The sequence below is a fragment of the Centroberyx affinis genome, unplaced genomic scaffold (genome assembly GCF_046629955.1).
Source record: "Centroberyx affinis isolate AG114_WGS23_722 - 3 ecotype Tasmania unplaced genomic scaffold, CSIRO-AGI_Caff_v1 ptg000243l_1, whole genome shotgun sequence".
NCBI classification, from domain to species: Eukaryota; Metazoa; Chordata; class Actinopteri; order Beryciformes; family Berycidae; genus Centroberyx; species Centroberyx affinis.
In genome coordinates, this window is record NW_027278927.1 from 302,216 (window position 1) to 325,498 (window position 23,283).

The window sequence follows — 23,283 nt, forward strand, 5'->3', positions numbered from 1 at the left end:
ACTACCCTATTACCTCTCCCATTTCCCTTGCTCCCCCTATCTATATTTCCATCTGTCCACGGGGAACAGGGGATGAAAAAGACAAACTGTGTGTCACTAGCATGGCTGTATATTTTTGCTCAGAATAACTGCGTGTGTGAGTTTGTGCATGTGAAATCAATGCAGTATGTGGGTCTAGCTCTGTGTGATTTGTGCTGTTTGTACAGTGGTTTCCATGGATACAACAAAGCAGAAAATACCTTTATTAAGCATGCCTCCATCCTTACACGGTGCATATAGACTATATGATATACTGTATGTCCCATGCTGTAGAAGTGAACAGCCTGCCTCTGTGTGTAGGTGTTTGTCACAGACAGAGAGTGTGTGTGAGTGTAGTCTGATCGTCTGTTCCTTGGCTGTGATTCCAGCTGTCGTGGGGGAATATTTCTTAATGGTTTTCCGATTTAGTTTAGAGATTTCCTTGGGGCCTCTGCCTCTGAGACCCAAATTATCTCTATCTGTGGACAACAGCTCTGGACCTGGGACACAGGAAACACTTGATAAAGGCAATAAAGTAACGGAAGTTATGGCCGTCACGGCGCATAAAGTGTTTGCGACTATTTACTGCATGATTCACGCCCCGACACAAAGACTTAAGCTTATGAAATACCATAGTGCTAACTCTTGGCTTACAGATAAGCAAAGGGCAAATGTTGGGTAATAAATGAAAAATGGAGGGATTTACAGTAACAGGCGGGGACAAGATATTGGATGATACAGCCACTCATAATGAGAGGACATTGTGAAAGAGTAAAGTTGGAGGGAGAGAGAGCGAGGGAGGCAGGAAGAAAGAGATATGTAGAGTAAGAGACAGATAGACAGATTGAGACAGTAGTTAGGTATGTGATTAACCCCTGGAGACAGAGGGAGGATGAGGGTCAAAGGTCAATGAGCCCAACTGCAGCTGGACCAGAGAGCCAGATAGGGGGGAGCTGTTGTTAGTCAACGGGACGTTTTTATCTTACTTGTCTGCCATAGCATTGCAGGAGTATAGTATTAGTCACGGGAATGATGTGTTAAATTCAGTGTGTGGTGAAGACAGTGTGTGAGAAAGCCATGGCTAACATTATGGGTATGCAGATTTGGCTGATACTGATTCTTCCCACTTTTGTATGGCTTTAAGCTTTGAATGCGTTTAGTCTCAGATTCCTCTCTGCCTCTGGTGTTTTTCTGTGCAAGTTGCAGTGCAGTTCAAACAGAAAAAAATGACTTAATACTCAATTTGAATTAATATACAAGCAAAATAAATGAAGCCTGTGTGTTGTCTTTGCAGGCTGGCAGGGTGATGCAGTGCTGGCACTTCTGGCTGGGCCTGATCCTGGTGCCTGCAGCTTGTTTACTCAAAGACTTTGCTTGGAACGCGTGAGTAGAATGCATTTAGTACAAATACATGTGAAATCCATACAGAGGCTATTTTGACTTCACCCAAGCATACACATGAACCCATATTGAGCGCATGTCAGCACTTAACATACTTTCTGTTATGAATCATACATGTCTGCAAACCAAAACACTCATACTTTCCTTCATGATCAACTTATTTCTGTGCTGCAGCGGGCGTCGCACTGTGAGGAAGTCTCTTCTGGAGGAGGTGCAGGAGCTGGAGGCGCGCGCCGTCGACCCGGGGGCAGCTGTACTCAGAGATGCCAGCGGCCGCAGGTATGTACGGTGCGCTGCAAAGCATCCTGGGATCTCACCTGCATTCATCACGTTTCATCACGTCATTGATCAGAGTGCTTATTTATTCTGGTGGATTGGTATGTTGTAGGATTTATTTGACCGTTACCCTCGCCTTTACTTCTGTTACATTTATTTTATTCATATCACACTGTTCCTACCTTATACCATGGGGATTAGTGTTGTTAATTCAATGTATGATAGCATACAACATAAAACACTTTGCTATTGGATGCTTTTATCCAAGGCGCACTATAGTACCATGAGTGCATACACTTTTTGTAGAATGACCCGTTATTATTTGTAGTAACACTTTACATACATTCAGTATAATAAGTGTATGGATATGGTTCTGTGTGAGTAAAATAAAGACATAATCATGGCATTTCTAACTCCCTGGTGGCACCGTCCGCAGGACTGAAGCCAAGGCTGAGGTCCCATAGAGCCGAGGCTCACACACGCTCACACAGGTAGCGCCTGGGTTTGACCTGTCCGACTGTGTGAACTCTGACCTCAAATGACCTGTGTGCCCCACTGCAAGCTGCTTTGGAGTGACCCTTGTTTGTTTTCCATTAACTAGGTTCCCCTCTCTCTCTCTCTCTCTCTCTCTCTCTCTCTCTCTCTCTCTCTCTCTCTCTCTCTCTCTCTCTCTCTCTCTCTCTCTCTCTCTCTCTCTCTCTCTCTCTCTCTCTCTTACTCACTCGCCCCCCTCTGTCTTCATTATCGTTTTTATACTTGCTATTTCTCTCCTCATCTCTATTTATCCGTTTCCCCATCTCTTCATTTTTGGACCGCTTCTCACAGGTGGACCAATTTGAACTGCTGTACAGACCTGGTGTGTTTACTGTGTTTTCTGTAGCTCCCGTGGCTGTGATGTAGACTCAGATTAGCCTTGTGTGTGGTGTCAGTAGAGTTGTGTTGGACTAATTACATTGTTTAGTGTAGGGGGAAATTTTGTGAGTTATAAGATGTGTATTAAAGATTGCAGAGGTTTGAGCATTTGTAGGTATGAAGTACAAGAAGTTGTTCTGGGGGACTTACTGTAAAGAAAGCAGAGGTTAGTCAGTCACAGAAACGGGCTGCTTTCCTCGAGCAGTTTTGGTGTTGGACCAAGCTGGGGAGGTCCAAGCTTTGTTTTCAGGGTGGGAGGGGGAGGTGGGATGACATACTGCTCCTCCTGACCCCTAAGGCGAGGACCCTGTCCTGGGCTGACCCTGCTTACAGAGCTGGGGAAGCAGGCCTGGATCCTTGGGTCCTCTCCATTCAGAATAAGAGAAATAAAGTGGAGGTGGGCAGAGAGAATGGAGTGACATGAAAAAGAGCACATCTGTGTTTGTAGTTCGTAGGGAGGTCCTGAGGAAGGCATGGGAAAGGTAGAGCATAGGGAGTGTCTCTAGGGAAGAGTTCGGATGTGACGCATCCTTGGACCATTTGGAGCAAGGTTGCCAGAAAGAGACACCACAGTAGGGAAAGCACAACTTCAATCATACTCATGTGTCTGCATTTTATTTATTTGTCCAGCAACTATTCATCCTTCTTTCATTCACTCGGCCCTGTCATCCATTTAACAGACGTCATTTTCTTTGGCCAAAGACACTTCAGAGCCCTTTTTCAGTGTTTTTTTTTTCTTTTGGACAAACACACCAGTGAAGGTTCCCAGCGGTCACGTAGGGAGAATTTCCTAACTGCTTGCTCCAAATTGTAACCTTGGGAAGGCTGGCCCTAGTCCATAACCGCTTTGTGGATCGTATCAGAACCCCTGCCAAGGCGCCAGGGAAACCCCTATTGTGTGATTTAATGCCTCGTTAGCAAAATCTAGGAAAAGAATCCCTCTATCTATGGATTCAGCAAACTTCCTCTCACAGCAGTTAGTAATTCTGGTATCCTGACATTTGCATCCACCGCCTATGTCTAATGGCAAATTGTAGCCATAAGTGGCTATGATGAGGATGATGGGACTGGAGAGAGGAAGGTTATGGACTAAATAAGTGAGTGTGTGTGTGTGCATGCTTTTGTGTGCACGCATTTGTGTGCAATCTGGAATGGGCTTAGTTATTTTTGGTCACGGGAGGAGAGGAGCCGTGACGGCGTGTGGTCTTAGAACAGAGGGTCCAGTCTTCTTCTTGGAACGGGGGGAAGGAGAGGAGAGGAGGGGGGTGAGGGGGGTGAGGGGGGTGAGGGGGGTGAGGAGCAGTTTACTGTGGCTGTCCTGTTAGCCTGCAGCCAGGCCATGACTTACTATTGGATTACCCTGAATTTTAGAAGCACTTGGTCTCAAATCAACCCCTGCCAGTTACTTGGCTTAAACCCATTCAGGTTTTGGCAGTTAAGTGATCATTGTGAAACTCAATTGATCCCTGGCAAATTCTCTTTTTGCTTGCATCCTTCAGTGTCCTGCTCAAGGACACTTCAGCAAAGTGGACGCTTGCTGTTACGGGGGATTAAACCCGGGCCTTCTGGTGGACGGACAGTCTCCCTAATCACCCTGCTGCCCTCGATCTATGAATGATTTCAGGCGTTACATGATGATAATTCCTACTTTTACTTCACGATCACTGATCTCCAAAACATTTGACTGATATAGGACTATGAGGAAAAAAAACAATCAAAATTTTGGTCATAATTGAAAGGATGGAAAGAGCATTAGGGAATATGTAGACTGATAAATAGATTTCACAGAAGTGATGGTGTTGTTTTAGTATTCAGTAGTGCAGATTCTTGGATTTAATTACCTATCACTAAGTGGATATGTGTCATGATTGTGTGGATTGTGTAACCTTTCTTTCTCTCCTTTTCCCTGCAGTCTAAACGAACGGGCCCATCTGCTGACAAGAGTCTTTAGGAAAACACCTTCAAGCGTAGGACGCTCCAACTCGGTACAGCAGACCGTGTCACGTGAGTGTCCTTTCCGAACACGCCACCCCATATGTTGCGACATCCAAGTTCTGCTTGAATACAGGTCTTAAAATTGAATATCCCCTCTTTCTCTCTCTCTCTCTCCCTCTCCAGATGGCTATGCCTTCTCTCAGGAGGAGCATGGGGTGGTGTCCCAGTCCCAGGTAGTGCGCTCCTACGACACCACCCGCCAACGCCCCAGCCTCTAGCCCCGCCCCTGACCACTGCCTCGGCTCACCATAGTCAACGGTTGCCAGGGTGACAGCGGAGAGAGAGACTTATGTGACACCCTCACGCTGCTGGATGACCGACCCCTGCTGTGGCCTTACTGGAACTACGACCTGACCCGTCCCCCCCCCCCCCCGGGTCACGGTTAGGCGGGGAGGCCGTCGCTGGGGCGTGGAGGACTGACTTGGGAGAAGGGACCAGGCCAACTATATGGAATAAATGTTCTCCAAACTCCTACACAAAGCCGCACAGGCATGAGCGATCATATCCACGCACAGACATGAGGAATCAAACTCAGAGACTGCTACTTGTATCTGTATATCCCACAGACTGGGTTTGGTTTATGCCACTGTGTGTTAATATGTGTGTGTGTGCATTCCAGTGCATCTGTATCTGCCTGTGCATGTGTGGCTGCACGCATTTGCGCTCCTGTGTGTGTGTGTGTGTGTAAGTGTGTAAGTGTGTCCGTGTGTGTGTTTGTGTGTGTGTGTGTAGGTGTGTGTGTTTGTGCGTGTGCGTTTGCTTCCACAGTTCCCTCTCATCTCTCTCTCCATAGCTCGGTTTAGCTAGTCTGTCATCACATGCCGATGTGGGAGGGGAGGGGAGGTGACTTCAAAATAAACACACTCACACACACACGCACACACACAAGCCCAGAAGGAATTCCTTACAGAGGGAGGGAGGAGGCATGGACCCAGGACCCCCAGAGCCACAGGCCCCCATCCCGTCTCATCCCATCCCAGCCCCAAGCCTCACTGCCAAACACCACTGAGATGCCACTGAGGCAGAACCCTCACCCCAAACTCTCCTATTCCGCCTGGACCGCCCCCCCTCCCCCCGCTGGGACGTCCCTCCACACACACAGGAGCACCCTCCTTTCCCCCCTCTCTCTCTCTCTCTCTCTCTCTGTCTCTCACTTATCTCTCTCTATCCCTTCATTTCTTCCTTCCTATCTCTCCATCTCCCAGCCACTCAGCGGCCTCCACGTCTCTCCTCCTCTACAGCACGTCTCCTCGTCCTGCCCGGTTGAATCCACTCTGTTTTTTTGTTTTTTTTTCTCTCTTCCCGTTTCAATTCCGGCCGCTCCTGTGATTCCCGAGTCGCGATGCTGCCTGTCTGGCCTGGGAGGTCGACTGACTTGGCAGCGGCAGCAGCAGCAGCAGCTTGGCGTTAGAGCTTCCTCCTTCAGTTCTGCTGGATTTCCACTCACTACTGGACTTTTATTTTTTGTTGTTGAATAAAGTGGACATGTGTATCTGTTTATTATTTTTTTTCTCTTTTCATTAATGCCTGTTTTTTTGTACTCATTTGTGGAGAAATGTCTTAGAGGGAATATTTTACTTGAACTAGTGCTACTAGGCATCCGACACAAGGGATTTGATTGAGACGCCCGGTGGCATCATGTGTTTTTCTGGCTCTGGGATGTGCCTGAATGTAGAGTCCATTGTCTGTGTGCTCTGTGTTGAGGACACTCGGGTTCAAGAATGCAAGGATGAAGGGGGTGGGTCCGAGGTTTGTCCATCCGAGTCCTAATCATTAAATCTAATCAATCCATGGCCTGACCAAGTGTTTCTGTCTTTGACTCAGTTGTTGCAAATTAAGTGTAATCATGCATTCACACTGGGCTTCTTGGATGACAGTGTGGTTGGGGGTTTGGAGGGGAATACGGGTCATAGTCTGGGCAACAGGAGTTCACTTCACATTGTACGCTGAAGACATACAGGATGGAATGGAAGAGAGATGGTGGATGAGGATGATACATATGATTTCATACATAAACTCTCTCACGCTCCCGCTCTGTGTGCAGGGTGTGCGAGGGAGGGCCAGTGCAGATCAACCATTAGCAGATTAATACAGACCCCAGCCGCCTGGCCGCCGCGTCCGGCTGGGGATCCCACTCCCACCCACCTTCCTGGATGCGGCCCAGCCCAGACTGACTACAGCTGCTCCAGTATGGAGAATCCATCGGGCCGGGGCCTAGCAGGAGCCACGGAGCCATTTATGCTTTTCAACTCCTCCCCAATGACTCCCCAGCGGCCCGCTCCGCTTTCCACATTAGCCGAGTCTCTATAGACGCGTGCCAAAACTGCGCCTCCACAGGCTTAAGGAAGTAGTCATAGTTTTAAACGGTCTATTGTTGCGGTTTGTTGTTCCTGCTCTGTGTGTCGGATGATGTGACAGGTATTCGTTCTGTCCACCGTGGGTGGTTGGGCTGTCTGTGGATGTGTGTAATTAGTGTGTCTAATAGCTAAAATATGTGTGTGTGTGTTTGTGTGTGTGTTTCAAGGGGATTAAGAATCTGTTGAAGGCCCATTCTCTGAGACAGTTCTGTGTGCAGCCCCATTCCCCAGTTTTAACACAGACCATTGTGTTTGTTAGCCTGTCTCCAAGTGTATGTAAATCTCACCACCCCTTAGGGGCCACAAGCCATGGCAACAGACTTCTCTCTTCATGGTTTTAACACACAAAACATGCTTTTTGCATATTTATGACAATGGAAAAGGTGATAAAATAATGAAACACATAAGGTCTCAACACACAGCATTCTGTTTGAAAGTCGTTTATTTTTTAAATTCATATGAAAAATGTTACTCCTGCATTAAATCACTGTATTTCACAGAGGGAGGGAACACATTGGACCTCAAATCATCCTCCTTTTAACACATACTCTTAATTTGTCACACACACGCTGCCTATCTTACAGACATTGTGCTTGGAGTAGATGAGGCACACAGACATTACTGGTTTCAGTACTATGGGACATCTCAGACTGCATGTTCAATGGAGCAGTACATTCCTGAAGTTGTAAGTTACTGAGTTACCAGCCCCATTACAGAGCCAGTTGCACAACAGTACACAGAATGGCTGAAAATTCTCCAAGTTAGGAAAGCATTTTTGAGATTAACAACCAACATGGCAGCCAGCCTTCACTTTGTCATTTTTGTGCCTGGCCAAAGTGGAAAAAAATTATTCAAAATGTTCGAAGTGCCCTGGAACCGTCCAGCACAACTCCGGTTCCCTCAGCTAACACACTGAACTGAGTTCACACAAACACACACACACACCGGAGGGAGAAGTGAAGGGGACAGTTGGCAGGCTATTTACTGCATAATTTACTCTGTGATCTTCTCCGTCTCCCTCTCTTTCTCTCTCACTCACACACACCTCTTAGGTACATTAACTGCCAGTCCTTGCATGAGTATATTTTCATTTTGGCTTCTTGTGTATGTGTGTTTTTCTGCTTGGGGCAGTATTTCTTTTTTTTTTTTTTTTTTGGAGGGAGGGTGGGGGGTACAGTAAGGGTGGAGCGTCACAGTCTATGTCCTGTGTTCACTTCATTAGAGTTTAATGGCCTACAGGGAGATTGCGACTGCCTTTCACATCACACCACCTGCATTTCCCATTACACACACTTACTCACAACTCGTATAACCACATCCCTGCACACTATACTCACTCCCACACTCAAACTCACACAAGTACAGTACAAACATACACAGCATCTCACACACTTTCTCATCTCATACTTAAAACACAAACATACATTTAGTGTATTGTGTAAACCATTCACAAGTGCAGATGTGCACATGGCATACACACAGCATGTGGTCACAATTTTTTGGTTGAATATCCACATTGCATACAGTTCATTGCTATTAATCATCCATTCATCACTTGTTCCCGCACACATATAAGCCCACAATGCTCTTTCTCGCTCACATACACACACACACATACATGCAAGCACAAATACACGCACAGTCTTTATTAGAACTGCAGGCTGCAGTGAGCCCATCTGTGCAGTATTACCCATCAATATGTAGTTTTGTCTTTGCATAAAGACAGCAAATTATATATGCATCTATCTCTTACTCCATCTTAGGCTGAGCTTAGCTCACAGCCACTTGCCAAGAGATCATATGACACACTGAACAGACACACACCACACACAATGGCAGGGCAGGCACTGCTGCCAGCTAAGCTTTTATGAGTCCTTCATGTGAGCCTGACTCCATGCCATTCTTTTCCACTCTGGCAGCGTCCCCACAAGGTCTCTGGCATGGCCCTCACGGGTTACACTTCACAAGTTAGTCTTCACAAGAAAGTGGCACAGTGGTCTGTAGGGTGGCCCCTCACACAGTCACCGGAGGGTATTTCTGCTCGCTGGTGACGCTGGCCCCACTGGGAGGGGGGAAGGGGGACTGGAGGGGTCTGTAGCCTCCCTGGGTGGGGTCCAGGAAGGTCGGGGTAGGGGAGACGGGGTGGGCGTAACCGATGTACTGGGGGTGCAGGAACTGCCCCTGGTGAGGCATGATTTGGGTGGCCTGCTGGCAGTTGAGTACAGAGAAGTTGGTGGGCATGTTGACAAAGACGCTGGCGTCAGGGGGCAGACAGCAGGAGGCCTGGGCGCGCATCAGAGGCGGGGAACGGGGCGCGGCGCGGCGACCGGGGCAGAAGAGCTGGAGGAGGTGGCTGTGCTTGACTGGCGGGAGGATGAGCCTCTGGAGGTGCCCACGCTAGCCATCATGGGGATGGTCTCCAGGAGACGGCCACCGCCGGCCCCGCCTCCTGTCCCGCCTCCTGACGACAGTTCCTGTTTGGGCCGGAGACAGCGGCAGCAGCACACAGCGACCACAGAACCCACCAGGATGAAAGCCACAAACACTGAGCCGACGATCAGGAAGGGCACATAGATGGGCACTACAGAGAGAGAGAGAGAGAGAGAGAGAGAGGGAGAGATAATGAGTGGTCAGGCAGAAAACATACATACTATCAATGCACATGAAAAAAAAGCTTTTTGCCAGAATATTCATTTGTACAAAATGTCGCCATTTGCCTGATGAAAAGAACATAGTTGTGAACATAGTTGTGCAAGACTTCAAAGGAGTAGCAGACTCTCACTCACATGCCTTGACTCACATAACACAGACAAAGCTCCTACATGTGAGTGGAGATCGGGTGAGACAGTTAAACAAAAGAGTGAGCGGAGAGGAAGAAAGAGAGAGGTAGAGGTGCACTGAGATTGGGTCCCCAGGGAGCCCCAGGCTCTCATTAGCAGTTATTAACTTTGTTTTGATCTGCTCTAATCCTCTGCACCCAACTGTGACCCCACCACCTCCCCCCCCTTTTCAACCCTGCACCCCTGTGTGTGTGTGTTTGTGTGTGTTGCTGTATCAGAGTGCGTGTATGTGTGGATGTATGTTTGTGCACGCCTGTTTGCATGGGTGACATGCTTAAGCCATGTTGCCAGCAGATATTTGTGACCCTTCTTTTACTTCAGATATTTATGACCCTGACCCTTTGAAAAAAAGTCTTCAAGTTAAACTACTTGGCTTATTCTTAGAAAAGGGTATTAAATTTGACTGATTTAAAGTAGTTGAATGGGAGGTTATTCAGTCCCTAAATCAAAGAAGTAATCCCACACTCTCTCTCTAACCTTTTCTTTCTTTCTATCTCTCCGCAACAGCAAATCATACTAGTATCAGTGTTACCCGATCACTCACATGGTTCCATCAATCAGCATGTCATTTGCGCACAAATTCACCGCTGTCACTCTCCCCTCAGCACAATTCAGGTCACAGAAAACAATGAAAGCATTATTAAACAGGTAAAAGTCTTTCAGTTTTTTAGGATTCTAATTTCCAGTTGAACTTCTGCAAATTTTGCTAAGTGAGCATGAGAAGCTCTGACAATAAATCTGAAACATAGTTGAATAAACACTTTGTTTTAAAAAATCACTGTTTTTTGTGCTAACTGTGCCTTTTGACCCAATAGTGAAGCCGCACAGGGAATGTTGTTGGCAGCAACAGAGTAAGAGGCAAGATGAGGTCACTGCTGAGGTGTTTCCTCACTCATTCACTCGAATGTCCGCTCACACTCACAAACACACACACACACACACACACACCTCGAGACTACAATAAAGAACATGTTATATTAGAAGTGATTTGTTCTGATTTATTGTTCCCAGGGTGTAGTTATTTTCCACTTTGAATATGCCAATGTGTTATGAGGTGTAACTCTACACCCCAGAAAGGTGGCAACTGGCACCGGTTTCCCTTTGCTCTGTGCTCTTTGAAATACACACATGGCCTTGAGGAACTTTTCAAAGTGCTCATCAAAAGTAGCCAAATATCCAGCATAAAACCTGTTAAGAGCTGGGGGTCATTCATTAGGTAAGGCAATAAGTCCAGGTGACAAAAGACGCAGTCCAGTGTCAGAAGAGACGGAGACTTTGACATCAACAACCTGGGACCATGACCCATTTCCCATTGACAGGAGGTGGTGTCAGCTTCATAGCCTAATGCACCTTACAGCTACACCGTCCCATAAACAGGTTTTTACATGAGCTGTTTCAATAAGACTGTTATGGCAACGCATATAAGTTACAAGAGCAGAAACGTCCCAGAGAGCCTTTCACTGCCCTGTTTTCCTGCTCTTATATGGCCTAGACCTTAATATCTCTTGCTCCACTCCCTTTTTCTGCATGGCTGATGAGGATTAGTAATTGCAAAAAACTCCTGCTGCTGTTACTGCAGAATTACTTTCCATCCAAAACACTATACAGTAAATCCATGGGGGGAAAAAAGCACTACTTAAAGTTCAGCATTTAATATCTCTATATACTATATATAGGGGATCCTATCTGTAAAATGTTATCACTTTGTCGAGCGAGGACTTAAGTTGCCTTCTATATTTTAAAAAGGACCTTATTTATCTATTTACTTTTTGTTTTGTAAGAGTATGAATCACTTTTTTTCAAATGGCGGCTGTCTCAGCTTGGGAAGAAACGCTCCTATTGTTCGCTGTCACTCTTCCACACCTGTTGCTGGAGCTGAGCTGTGGCAGCCATGCTGCAGCAGCAGCAACCCCCTCCCCTAAGCTCTTGTTTTGGGCATAGTCTTTGTAGCGGGCTGGACTCTCTCTCTTCTCCCAGAGCTTATCCCAGGGGCATTCTCCTGTTCCTAAATACCATATGTTTCTTCATGTTGAGCACATTAATAATTTCCTGCCCGTTATTCATTGACATTACAGTGTGTATCTTTGCTCGATGATTAATAGGCTGCCAAGTGTATGAAAATGAACGAAATGCACAAACTGGGCCTTGCACGACAAAAGACTTCCTTTTTTGTCCTGGGGAAAGAAAAAAAAGCTTTCCTTTAAGTTATTTTGGCTGGAGTCCACTGTATGAAAATGTATATGCCTCTTCCTGGAGTGATAAGGCATGATAGTTTTAGCAAATGACAGATTATGGTTGCAGGGAAGTATTCAGTACAAAAGAAGGCAAATCCTCCAGGGAAACATGAAGTAGGCCTGTTGCCCTTTTCTCTCATGTCCATTATTTGCTCTGCTTTCCTGGAGTGCAGTCATCTACTTGTCTGTCTTTTATTCAATATATGATGCAGCTCCACAAGGAGTGTGTAGTTTACATTATGAGAATAAGCAATGATGAACCAGGTTATGTTACATGCCCTAGCATCATTAAAATAAAATAATGAATGGCCTGTTATAATGAATGAAAAAACATGATCATGCATGTGTCTATTGTAACCTAATACATCATATAAATTGGAATGCGTGGGTTACACTATCCCCTTAGCTTTGGTGATGATGCCTCCTGTAACTAAATGCAAGTTACATGTGGTCTATATGAGGCTCTAGTTGAAAGCAAGTCTGAGTGTGAATCCCTTGAAAGCCCAGAGCCACCAATGAGCGGCAGTGGGGATTACAGGAGGAGCTTGTGGATTGGAAAGTGAATCCACGAGTCTAGTAGGAAATGATACATAACGCGATTTGTTTTTTATGAACAGAGCTGTCAGCGCCTTGGTGAGCCACTGTCCAGGATCCGGTCAAGTCCAAACTTGATCCCCGTGGGGACAGTGTGATCTGAGCCCGGCCTGTGCACTGTTACAGCCAGAACAAACACAGCTATTTATAACTGCGCACAGCACAATTTGCCATTTGTGAGTGAGTGGAGCAGTTAACTGGTTTTCTGGGGAGTCCGCTGTCTCCTCTGCAGCTGTCGTTGCCAACTGAGACAGGGAGAAGATTAAGCTCTTGGGGAGATAGGCCTATTGCTTTTATGAATAGAAACTAAACCTAAAAGGTCTAGTGTGCAAGCAATAGGCCGCCTGCCGCCAGCAGTCTTATCTGCAATTTACAATATCAAATTTAAGACCTCCTGCCCATGCGCCTTGGACATGGCGTCAGCCAACTGGCCACTTAGCCTGCAATTATTAAGTACGTCACTTTCAATTAAATTTGTATGAAATCTAATTTAAAAACAGGTTTAGTCCCGGCTACACTTTGAAGCAAACAAAGACCCGCACATAAACCCGCAATAGAGCGCCTGGCAATAGGAAAAAGTGCTGGCTTTTTTACATTCTTGCCAATAAAGCACAATAAAGATTAAAGGTGAACTTTTGAGTTCCCATAATCTGGAACGACCTGCCTGCTTTAAGGCTATCAGAATCAGTGTAAACTTTTAAATAACTTCTTGAACCCTTATTATTTATAGATTTGCTTTTATGTGGTGTTTTTGTTCCATTTTTTTATTCATTTATTTATTTTTACAATTGCATTGTTTTCACCCTCTATATTCTTCTCTTGTTATCACATGATAGCCTACTTTTTTTGTTTTTACTTGTTTTAATTGATTCTATGAGCATGTTGTTTGCTTTTAGTTAGTTATACAATTCAGTAATAGTAATCAATTAGTAATAATAGTAGGCTAGTAATAGTCGTAGTAGTAGTAGTAGAAGTAGTTGTAGTAGTAGTACTATGATAGTGGTGGTGGTAGCAGCAGCCTAGAGATTTGAAGACTATATTCCAGGATGTTATTACCTGCCCCGGTGTCCTTGCTCTCCTTGCTGTCTGTCCCGGGCTCCTGAGCCTGCTGGTCGTTGTCGCAGCTGCCCTGGTCCAGCCGCGCTTCAGTGCTGGAGCAGCAGTAGCGCAGCTCGCATTTCCCACAGCAGATGATCGCGTCCTCTGCGTCGATCTTCTCCGGGCACTGGAAACCCTCGTTCCAGACGCCCTGGGAGTCGTGCCAGCCGTGGCAGTACTCCCCGCTGGCTTTAACGTCGATGATGACCAGGAGCAGAGTCACAATCACGGTGACAGACATCGGGAAACCTCCTCCCCACATCCTTGGCCAGGTCGCCTGTGGCCGCACGCTGGTGCACTGAATGAGACAGTGAGGCTTTCACTCCCTCTGTCTAACCTGGTTAAGGGAGTGATACGGTGGGTCGATGCGATAAAAGGAGCTGATGAGATAAAGTGAGAGAACAACAAACCACTTCGAAGCTGTCATTTGTTAGGAGAATCCCATGCGTAATGCAATAGATCCAACGTCTCCAAATGGCTCATGCGTGTAGAAAAGTATCCAAAAGTTGTCCAGAACCCTAAATTATGCTATTAAGTGGAAAAAATGGCCACATAAATGATATCGACCTACACTTAACTGATATTCCAGTTGTGAGCCCTCGGAGCTCGGGGTAAATCCAGCATCAGGAGACTTAATGGATGTCTTCTGGCACGGCAGCGAGGCTGTTCATGTCTCCTCCTGAGCTGCGCTCCTCAAATGGCTTTCCCCGGAGATGCAGCGAAACCAACACTTTGTAGCCTAATCCATAGGCGCACTCCTGTTGTCACTCCTGGCTCCCCTGACCACCGGCCCCATGTGCAAAGTTAACTTTTCAAACTTTAATGGCTTGGTCTGCATTGTTGGGTGTAAGAGCCCATAAACTAAGTCTAGGCCAGTCTACTCTAATTGAACTAAAGCGCGCATAGTCTACCCTACTTTTGCGTCAGAGAGAGGGAGAGGCGTGTATAATGTCAGATCCAAACACACACCTCGCCATAACGATGGTCACTCACAATTCATTGTCAAGACACCCAGAATAAAATAAGACTTCCGGTTAAAACCTTCAGAATAAAAAACCTTACTGGGAGGCATGTTGCAACTTTTTGAGTAGCCAAATAAAAAGCACCAAAGTGAAAATATTTTAGAGGAATAGAAGGAATGAAAATAAAATTACTGTTTTCAAAACGTGCTTTTCACAGCCAAACATAACACTGTTGTCCAACGTGACAATTTTACGCTTTTATTTTGAAGGCAAAACATTTCATTTCCGGTCTTATTGTGGCTGGCTTGGCGCAGCTAACGTTACTTCTATTACTCCATATCGGGGTGCGCTTTGAACGATCGTCCAAAATTCTCGCGACTCTATGCTTATGCTGGAAAACCCAACTTTCTGCAGTTGGTGGTGTCAGCATGGAAGTTAGGTTAGTCCACTGTCCCGTACTCCTCCTCTCCCCACACAGACACTGTACAGCCAATGGGGATTTGCAAGTTGACATTGCCATCTAGTGGTGTTGCTAGGTGCTTGATCTTGACGATGTATTCAATAGAAGTTTGATCTCTTGTAGAAAGATCTTTGGTCTACAGGAGAGGAAGCGAGACAAACGGCTAAAACCGGCTTCGCAAATGTCTGCTCCCAAGGATATCTCTGGACCTGCTGATGCAGATATCGTCCATTAGACACATCCAAAATACACACAGACCGAAAGTATTGTTAACTTTTGAAATTAACGTTTAAACATTGACATTTGAAATCTAAAATGTACGTTTTCGTGATGAGTACATGTATGTGGAGAGAGACAACTTTATTCCAGGCCTGTACCAGATCGGTCGCTATGGTAACGGCGTTATAGCGCATGCGTGATAGTTAACACTTTTGCTGACCGGAAGGTGGGCCAGTTATATATTTTTTCTTTACCTTTTTACTCTCCAGTTTTTACTACAGAATGGTTAATCATCGAAGTACACATATACCATTTTCTAAAAGATTCCTTAATTCTACTGTCAAAATAAATAACTAAATACATAAATAATATAATCACGGTCTGCTGTCAAGCGGCGTCCTTAACAACACAGGAAGTGGCGCGCAATTGTTGAAAAAGTGACACACAACAGCTCAGTCTCGAAGCAAAGTTGGCTAACATAAATAAACGAAGACAACGCTTCTCATAATTAGCTAACCGCGTCTTCACTTCTTAAAGCGTAAGTACTATTTCCGTAATTAGTTAGCTACCAAAACAACTTTTAGCTAACGTGCTTAGGCAGAGTCTAGTGAAAACACGACAGACTCTTACCAACTGACGCTCAAATACAAAACATTAGCTTTTCTATCCCCTATCATGCTCTGGCCTGGGTCTATAACATTAGCTAGACGAGGAACATACACGGAAGTGGAACTGTAACGTTAACAAAATAAAATGACGTTTCTAAACAGGGGAGCATCCAAGAGTATGTGTGCAGCCCCACGTTACAAAACAAAACGATGCTTCAACTCTGAACGTGTCTTCTGTGATCTCCATAGCTAACTTAGTCGTTGTTTCTTTTTTTTTCCATCTTGCTCTGTAAACAGATGTCGTTTGTGAGGACGGGGCGCTCACAACACACTCAAGGGAAAAGGCCTGTGCGCCCCAAGAAGGCAGGGGCTCCTAAAAGAGAGTGGGTGGTGAGTACACTTGTTGCAGCTGTCCACAAAACAGTGCACCTTTATCTTTAACACAAGCTGGAAAGTAATGGCAGCCATTTGTTGTTGGTTACAGAGCACTGTCAATGACCTTTCTGTGCACAAGCTGACGCCCGAGGAGCTGGTAAGGTGTTTGTTTGAACGTGTGCTTGTTCTATGAATGGTGATTTGTCAAGTGTGAGTTTGTATACCAGAGCAGCACTTCAGTAACATTTCATACTATGTAGCCTACTACCAATAGCACATGAACTTAAGTACAGTACTGTAATTCGGTCCACTAGCACGTCAACTACTACACATGTATGCAAGTAAGCTATTCTAAGTGTTTTGTCCTCCCCTCCAGACTCATCGCCATGAGATTCACAAGTCCCACAACAAGGCTGTGGCTCAGTGGGAGCTGAAGGAGAAGGCCCTCAGACGGCATCTCAGACACCCTGGGAGCCCTGCACCGCTGGACCGCGCCAGCCTCAGCATCATCAGGGAGGTGTGTGTGTACATATGTGTGTGTGATGATTTGTCTGTTGCTTTGATTAGCTTATATGCTTAGTTGATATTGCTAGTTTTAAACCAGAACATAGTCACTTTGTTCCTGTTCCTGTTTTTTAAAGTATGGAAAAGTATGGAAAATAAGTTTGACAATTTCCGGGTATAGAACAAACCAAAATTATGAAACTTTCCAAACTTTCCCAAAATTCACCACTATACTGTGAATTGCTTGCCCCTTAGAAAGTTTGTGTTCATTGCTAAGTATTAATAATATTATTAGCCTAAGGTGTAAAACATTACAAAACATGATAAATCTGCAGGGTGTAAAAATTGAGACCTGGAAAAGTATTGAATTTTAATATGGACATTTTCAGGTGCTGAGATTAGCACACTGTGAATTGCTGCCATCGTCATGGTGGTGGTGTGTTATGCCTCCACAGGTTTTCTCAGACCAGTTCCTGCTGCAGGATGTGTTGGCCCGTTCAGACAGAGCCATGGCTGTGGTCAAGGACCTGTTCGGAGACGCTCCTCGCAGGCAGACTGGTAGCAAACTACTCATTCACTCTGTTATGTAGATCTAAAGTGCCTGGTGCTAAGTGGATAAAAAAATAAGCCAAAAATGTTAACATACTCACCCCCTGCTTGTAGATTCCCATTCATGGCTTATGCCATGCTGACTCTTACATTTTTGGCTCAGGCTGTCTCCACTGTTAATAGTGGAAAGAATTATTAACTTTATTAACATGGATAAGGAGGGACTGGTGGTATTGTTAATGAAATAACTTTACCCCACAAGCACCCAGATGGCCTCTGTGCATATATGGCCTGTTCTGTGATTGGCAATGCCAGCAGCACTGTAATGGCATGCAATGTTTTTATAAACAACATTGTTTTGTCTTTTAGAGATGTTAATGTGCTAAGTCTGTTATTTGCTCTATTTTCATTTTTCCTGACCCTCAAAAGCTATTTTGTGGTTGCATGATAAATAATCCTAAGTGTGTGTGTATATTTCCACAGGGCATCCCAGTGTGACCATGGCGCCAAACTGTGACTCTGACTCAGCACTGCCTGTGGTCCAGAGACCAGATCCTCCAACCCAGCTGTCACTCCTGAGTCAGTCTATGATGGACCAACAGGTGTGTGCGTGTGTGTTTGTGTCAGTGAGAGGGAGAGCGAGAGAGAAAGAGGGTCTGAGATAAAGTTCTATCCATTTATGGTTAATTTAGCTTTTTTGCTTGGTATTAATATATACTAATGTACATCATTCCCAAGTTTCATCCTTTTGTGTGTAATGTTGGTTGGTATTAACATATCTTTATGTAAAATCATTCCTTTCAGGCTCTTAATGAACTAGAAGCTTCCGAGGAGGACCACAGTGATGAAGATACCTGTCCTACTGCCAGTTCGGATTATCATGTAGTACATAGGTAGTAATGCCTGCAAAACACAAAACACCAACTGCCCAGTATATGCCATCACAGCAATTTGAGAAAAAACTGACTGGTAATCCTTGATAGTAAGAAAAGTTTTCTGGTAAACTAGGAGCTTTTACTGATTACTACTGAAGTGTTAATCCCTGCTGTTATCACTCCAGTGCTCACCTTACTTTTCTTTTGTAGGGCCAATTTACGGAAAATGAAGGTAAAGGCTCGGGGCAGAGGGGTACAACAGCAGAGAGTCCATCCCAACTCTAGGCACCAGGGAGAAAGAGATGGTGTTCCTGTGACCCCCTGCACATCAGGCAGAGCACCAAACCAAGCAGGTAGGAGTGGAGGGACTCATACAGATGCACTCTCATAGCGTGTTGGACTAGGAGGAAGTTTTATTCATTTATCATATTTAGCCACCACAATAGTCCACAAGATGAGATTATATTGATATATATATATATGTATATATATTGAGATTAGTTCCTACTCTAAACACAAACTTGTCCCTCCTTGGTTCATTTCCATCTGTAGCTCTCAATGCCACAGTGGCAGTTGAGCGTCTACGGTCCAGACAGAGCCAGTCGGAAGAAGGCAAGGAGGAGCATTCAACCCTGGTTACTCAGGTCCTGAACCCTGAGACCACCCTCAACCAGTCAGGTAGAATCAGGAAGGGACCTGTTTCTCAAAAATGAATTACTCTAGAAGAAAATACCTTTTATATGAACTGGTAAATTCAGCTGTAAACGGGAACAAATAAAGATTTTGTGGTATCTGTTTTTTTGTATCCGTGTGTATTTGTGTGGTCTGCATGTGTGTTTTCCAGGCAGGAACACTAGTCACCCCAGCAGGACCAGGAAGGGCCGTGCAGAGTGTGTTTCTCAGAGTTCAGGGCTGGATGGCTCCACGGTCAGCGCTCTCAGTGGGGACCAGTCCAGTCTGGGCCTGTTGCAGGCCATGTTGGGCCAGGTGGAGGCTGAGTTGGATTCCCTGAGTCCTGAGACAGTACCCACGTCACCCCGCGGTCCACAGCAGCACAAAACACAAGGCCTCACTGGATTCTCTGTTGCCTTGGTCTCCACTCTAGGACGCTTAGTGCATCTACTCAGACAGGTACAGTAATTGATCCATGTAAATCTTGATTAAACACGCATTCCTACAGATATGTACGCATACATCCAGAATCCCTCTATGTGTACACAAGGCAGTAAATCAGTTGGCTTTGCTTTGATTTCTGACATTTTGCTATTGGCTTAACTGTCCTGGAATGGGTATCTCTCTCTGTGTGGCACTTCCCAAGGTTTCTTCCATTTATTTTCCTCATTAAGTTTTTGTGGGAGTTTTTCCTTGTTCTCATTGAGGATCTAAGGCTGGGAGTATCGTTTTTTATTTGTTGTATTGAAACGTTGGCATGTGAAGCCCTGAGATGATGATTAAAGGATTAAGGGCTATACAAATAAACTGGATTTGACTTTTGGTATCAGATTAAAATTCTGTGATACTGTTTTAGCCTGGTATCATCTCAATATCTGATACTGGGTTTGGTGCTGGTGCATCCCAAGTTTTATGACTGATCTGTTTGACTTGGCTCGCTTTCTGCCCCCCTGTGTGTTAGAGGGAGGAGGAGGCGCAGCTGGAGGCTCAGGAGAGGAGGAGACTGGAGGAGGAGGTGAAAGAGCAGCGGGGGCTGATCGATGCCCTCACTGCTGAGACCATGGCTCTGAGAGAGGAGAGTGCCGCCCTGCAGGTAAGACTCAACACAACACGCAACAGAGCTTACCATATTTTCTGTCACTAGTATATTGTTCAGACACATTCCAACTGTGCTGATAAATCCCATAAAGTATGGCCTGCCGTGCTTTATTTGTTGCTAAGGTAACCAGGGAGTTAGCAGTCTTTCTTGTGTTCTGTCTTGGTTTTTAACCTTATGAATGCACCGTTGTATAAAAGCCATAATATTCTTCAGGATGAGTGATATTTCGGTGATGCTGACAGTACTCAGCTGCACCTATTGCATCACTGTCGCACCCATAATCATAGAAAAGAATGCCCCATCTGTTATTATTGCAATACTGAGTGTAGGTGCCTGCAGGAGGAATTAAAAGCTTATGTTGCAATAAAGCTTACACTATGACCACATTATATGAAGTCAGTTTAAATTGTTTGAATCCACATGCTTTACTTTGGTGTGTGGCTGTTGTGGTTCCTCCCAGGCAGGGCTGCAGCAGCGTACAGCAGAGCTGGAGCAGAGGTTGGACACAGTGGTGTTGGCTCTGGGAGGACTTGGACTTCTGGGGACACAGAGGGACTGTGGACCTCAAGACTGTGACATCAGAGCTACAGGTTCATATGTGTGTCTGTCTGTCTGTCTGTGTGTGCATGCGTATTTATGTGGTAAATGGGGCATAATTGGTTTGCATGTGTCTTGCACAGTGTGTCAGACTGGACCCTTTCCTGAGCAAGATCCTGAGCGAACACAAGCCCCTGTTTCTCCTGCTGTCCTGCTCTCCCCCCCTCGACAAGGAGACAACTGGCAACACAGCCCTGGTACCAGCTTATCTCCCTGTTTCTATTCTCTGTTACTTTCTGATTCCGCTCATATCATCCCATGTCATTTAGTCCACTCGCTCAGTCAGCCTGTTATGCCTTTTTCCCTCTTCACCAGTGTTTCGTCCCGTACCGCTGCACCAGGAGCTTCCTCCTCTTGACACCATGCGTTCCCGTGAGGACGTCCAGGCCCGCAGCCCAGCCGCTAGCCTCTCCAGCCTGCCTCTCACCAGCCTCCCCTCCACTTCCTCCCTTTCCCTGACCTCTGACCCTCTGGGCTCACAGCTCTCTCAAGAGGCCATCCTGTCTGAGATCACTCAGTTCACCCGACAGAACGACCTGATCAGGGCCCAGCTGAGCCAGGCTAAGGGTGTTGGGTCAGGGGCCAGAGGATCGTCTAACAGCAGCAGCGAGCGGAGAGGGTCGTGCTCCAGCAGCACAGGCAGAGCCACACCTCAAAGTGCTGGAGAGAGGAGGATGTCGGGGTCCAGCAGCACAGGAAGAGGGACCCAGCATGCCCAGGCTGCTGAAAGAGAGCACCTTACTCAACAGGTGAGATGGCACGTATATTGATTAGCTGCTTGATTATTATTTCTGTGTCATGCACTCAAGATGACCAGCCCACATACATACAACATGTTTCAAGTATATTAAATTTTTCCCAGGCTTTACAGAAAAAGGCTGCCACATAAAACCCTACTTTTCTGGAGACTATTAAGTCTTTAAACATGAAATCCTACTCTTCCGAAGCCTCTCACCTCTCATTTTTCATTTTTCCTGATATATCACTGAACTTTCTTGAAATGTACAATTGTGATCTTTTGTAGAATGATAAAAAGTTTTTCTTAAAACTGAAAAATGAAGTGAGACTTTCCTGCATGTTGCTTTTACTTAGATCAGTAATCCTTCTTGAGTGAAGATGCACATATCTTTAACATTCACTCAGGACTTGTGTCTCTGTCTCCTGGCCCAGGCTGCAATGCACAACACCCCCAGTGTGGAACAGCGCCTCCTGGAGCTGAACAGGCAGAGTGCAGCGGCCAGGAGCAGACTGCTGGAGCTGATCGAGCAGCAGAAACTGAGCGCTTCAGGCAGGGTTTCCCCCTCCGTCTCCCCCATACCTCCCTCTGCCTTCAGCCCACACACAGCAGGTACGATGGGTCGGCCATGCGTGTCTCTGTCTGATTGCCTGTCTGATTGCAAGTGACTGTTACAAATCATTTCATCATGTCGTTCTCAGGGGGAGGAGGGACCCCAGAGGCGTCCATGTTGCTGCCTGCACAGGACCCCCTGTCACAGGCTAGTGGTGGTGGAAGACGGTGAGTAGCACAACCTGGCAGAGGGGGGCGTTTTGTGTTAAGGCCTGGGAATGTCGTACTTGCTAATCAGCTGGATTTTTCAGTATACTGACATTGAAAATGGTTTAATAGACTTATTTTCTTCAGAAATTAGCATACTTACCTAGCTACACTGGCCAATGTTTTTATGTAAAAAAAAAAATACACCCCTCTTATCAGTTTATATCACAAAGTAATCCATCCCATCCTCACTAATTGAGATGCCGTAGATTCACCCTATTTGCCCAAATTAAATTCTGTTGTCAGGTAAGTACACTTCTCTGCCTACCCTATCTCAGGGTATTATTTATATCTATAAGGGTATATTTGGAATGAAAATAATGAATGCCTTAATTAAAAATTAAAATTGGACAATGTGACTAGATATTTTGACAGTCGTGTCATGTAACATTTTGACATTTTTCACATTGTACATCGCGAAACAGCACGGTTAGCAGTACAGTATGGTTAGTAAGGACAGTACTTACTATTACATCTGTATGTATATAGCAGATACATTATAGGGAACACTTGTCTCACACAGCAAGAATTTCTGTTTGCTAACTCTTGTGATGCTTTCTGTGCTGCAGATCTGCTAGTGGTGAAATGTCTTCACAAAGCCTTGGAGGAGAGACCAGGGACGGCAAGACACAGGTACACACACACAAAGTCTAGATTATACAGATGCACTCTTATTTCATTGTGCTGTTCCCACTTGGGTCTAAAATAACACATCCCTTCTCTCCCAAACAGGCGGACAAGCTGAGAGAACGAGATGGATGGTTCGCCTTGTCCACTCATGTGAGATGACAAGAAGAGAAATAATGATTCAGCCTGGGAAACTTGAGGATGTGACAACCTGATATTTGTTTTATTGTTTTATGGATGCATTATTAAATGAATGAATTAAATGTGTTGATTTTTAAAAGTGAACTGTGTGGGTTTTTTTTTTGTCCTAACCACTGAGTGGGCCAGCCTTGGCACACACGCTGTATCTATGGAACACCTGTATAAAACCAAAGAATCTATAAACAATTTAGAAATCAGTATTGGTGCAAAGTAGATCCATTTTTTTCTTTGGTTGGCTTCTGCCGTGTTACATCG

The 23,283-nt window shown here is 45.4% G+C and overlaps 3 protein-coding genes across 8 annotated transcripts in view; 2 read left to right on the forward strand and 1 right to left on the reverse strand.

Moving 5' to 3' along the window:
• The window catches only part of atp8a2 (ATPase phospholipid transporting 8A2), a 41,461-nt gene extending 35,101 nt beyond the window's left edge, over window positions 1–6,360 (forward strand). For 3 of the 5 annotated variants that reach the window (XM_071543955.1, XM_071543972.1, XM_071543989.1), the window contains 4 exons: window positions 1,313–1,401; window positions 1,594–1,698; window positions 4,520–4,611; window positions 4,726–6,360. In XM_071543955.1, the coding sequence (XP_071400056.1) occupies window positions 1,313–1,401; window positions 1,594–1,698; window positions 4,520–4,611; window positions 4,726–4,820 (381 nt within the window). In that variant the 3' untranslated portion in view covers window positions 4,821–6,360. Of the gene's footprint in view, window positions 1–1,292; window positions 1,402–1,593; window positions 1,699–4,519; window positions 4,612–4,725 lie in introns of all 5 variants that reach the window. The other 2 variants (XM_071543964.1, XM_071543981.1) reach the window with 1 other exon arrangement.
• Window positions 6,361–7,403: 1,043 nt separating this feature from the next.
• Window positions 7,404–14,606, reverse strand: LOC139665049 (protein shisa-2). Its single transcript, XM_071544002.1, is given in 3 exon segments — window positions 7,404–9,281; window positions 9,284–9,540; window positions 13,684–14,606. Coding segments are annotated over 3 exon segments (870 nt in total). The 5' UTR covers window positions 13,988–14,606; the 3' UTR covers window positions 7,404–8,972.
• A 1,197-nt stretch (window positions 14,607–15,803) lies between these two features.
• Window positions 15,804–23,080, forward strand: spice1 (spindle and centriole associated protein 1). 2 transcript variants are annotated; one of them, XM_071544269.1, is made up of 18 exons: window positions 15,804–15,904; window positions 16,272–16,364; window positions 16,459–16,506; window positions 16,726–16,866; window positions 17,309–17,411; window positions 17,886–18,004; window positions 18,207–18,295; window positions 18,488–18,630; window positions 18,830–18,955; window positions 19,122–19,408; window positions 19,911–20,042; window positions 20,509–20,638; window positions 20,729–20,842; window positions 20,961–21,394; window positions 21,789–21,993; window positions 22,083–22,161; window positions 22,770–22,833; window positions 22,933–23,080. In XM_071544269.1, the coding sequence occupies exons 2-18, from the start codon at window positions 16,272–16,274 to the stop codon at window positions 22,987–22,989; spliced, it is 2,364 nt and encodes a 787-aa protein (XP_071400370.1). In that variant the 5' UTR covers window positions 15,804–15,904; the 3' UTR covers window positions 22,990–23,080. The 2 variants fall into 2 exon arrangements, with proteins under 2 accessions (XP_071400370.1, XP_071400378.1); XM_071544277.1 differs by having other exon boundaries at window positions 21,816–21,993.
• Window positions 23,081–23,283: the final 203 nt, after the last annotated feature.

Coding starts and splice junctions, on each gene's coding strand:
- spice1 (XM_071544269.1), top strand. CDS start 16,272: ATGTCGTTTGTGAGGACGGGGCGCTCACAACACACTCAAGGGAAAAGG. Junction 18,005..18,206: donor AGTCTATGATGGACCAACAG/GTGTGTGCGTGT, acceptor CATTCCTTTCAG/GCTCTTAATGAACTAGAAGC. Junction 21,395..21,788: donor GAGAGCACCTTACTCAACAG/GTGAGATGGCAC, acceptor ACATTCACTCAG/GACTTGTGTCTCTGTCTCCT.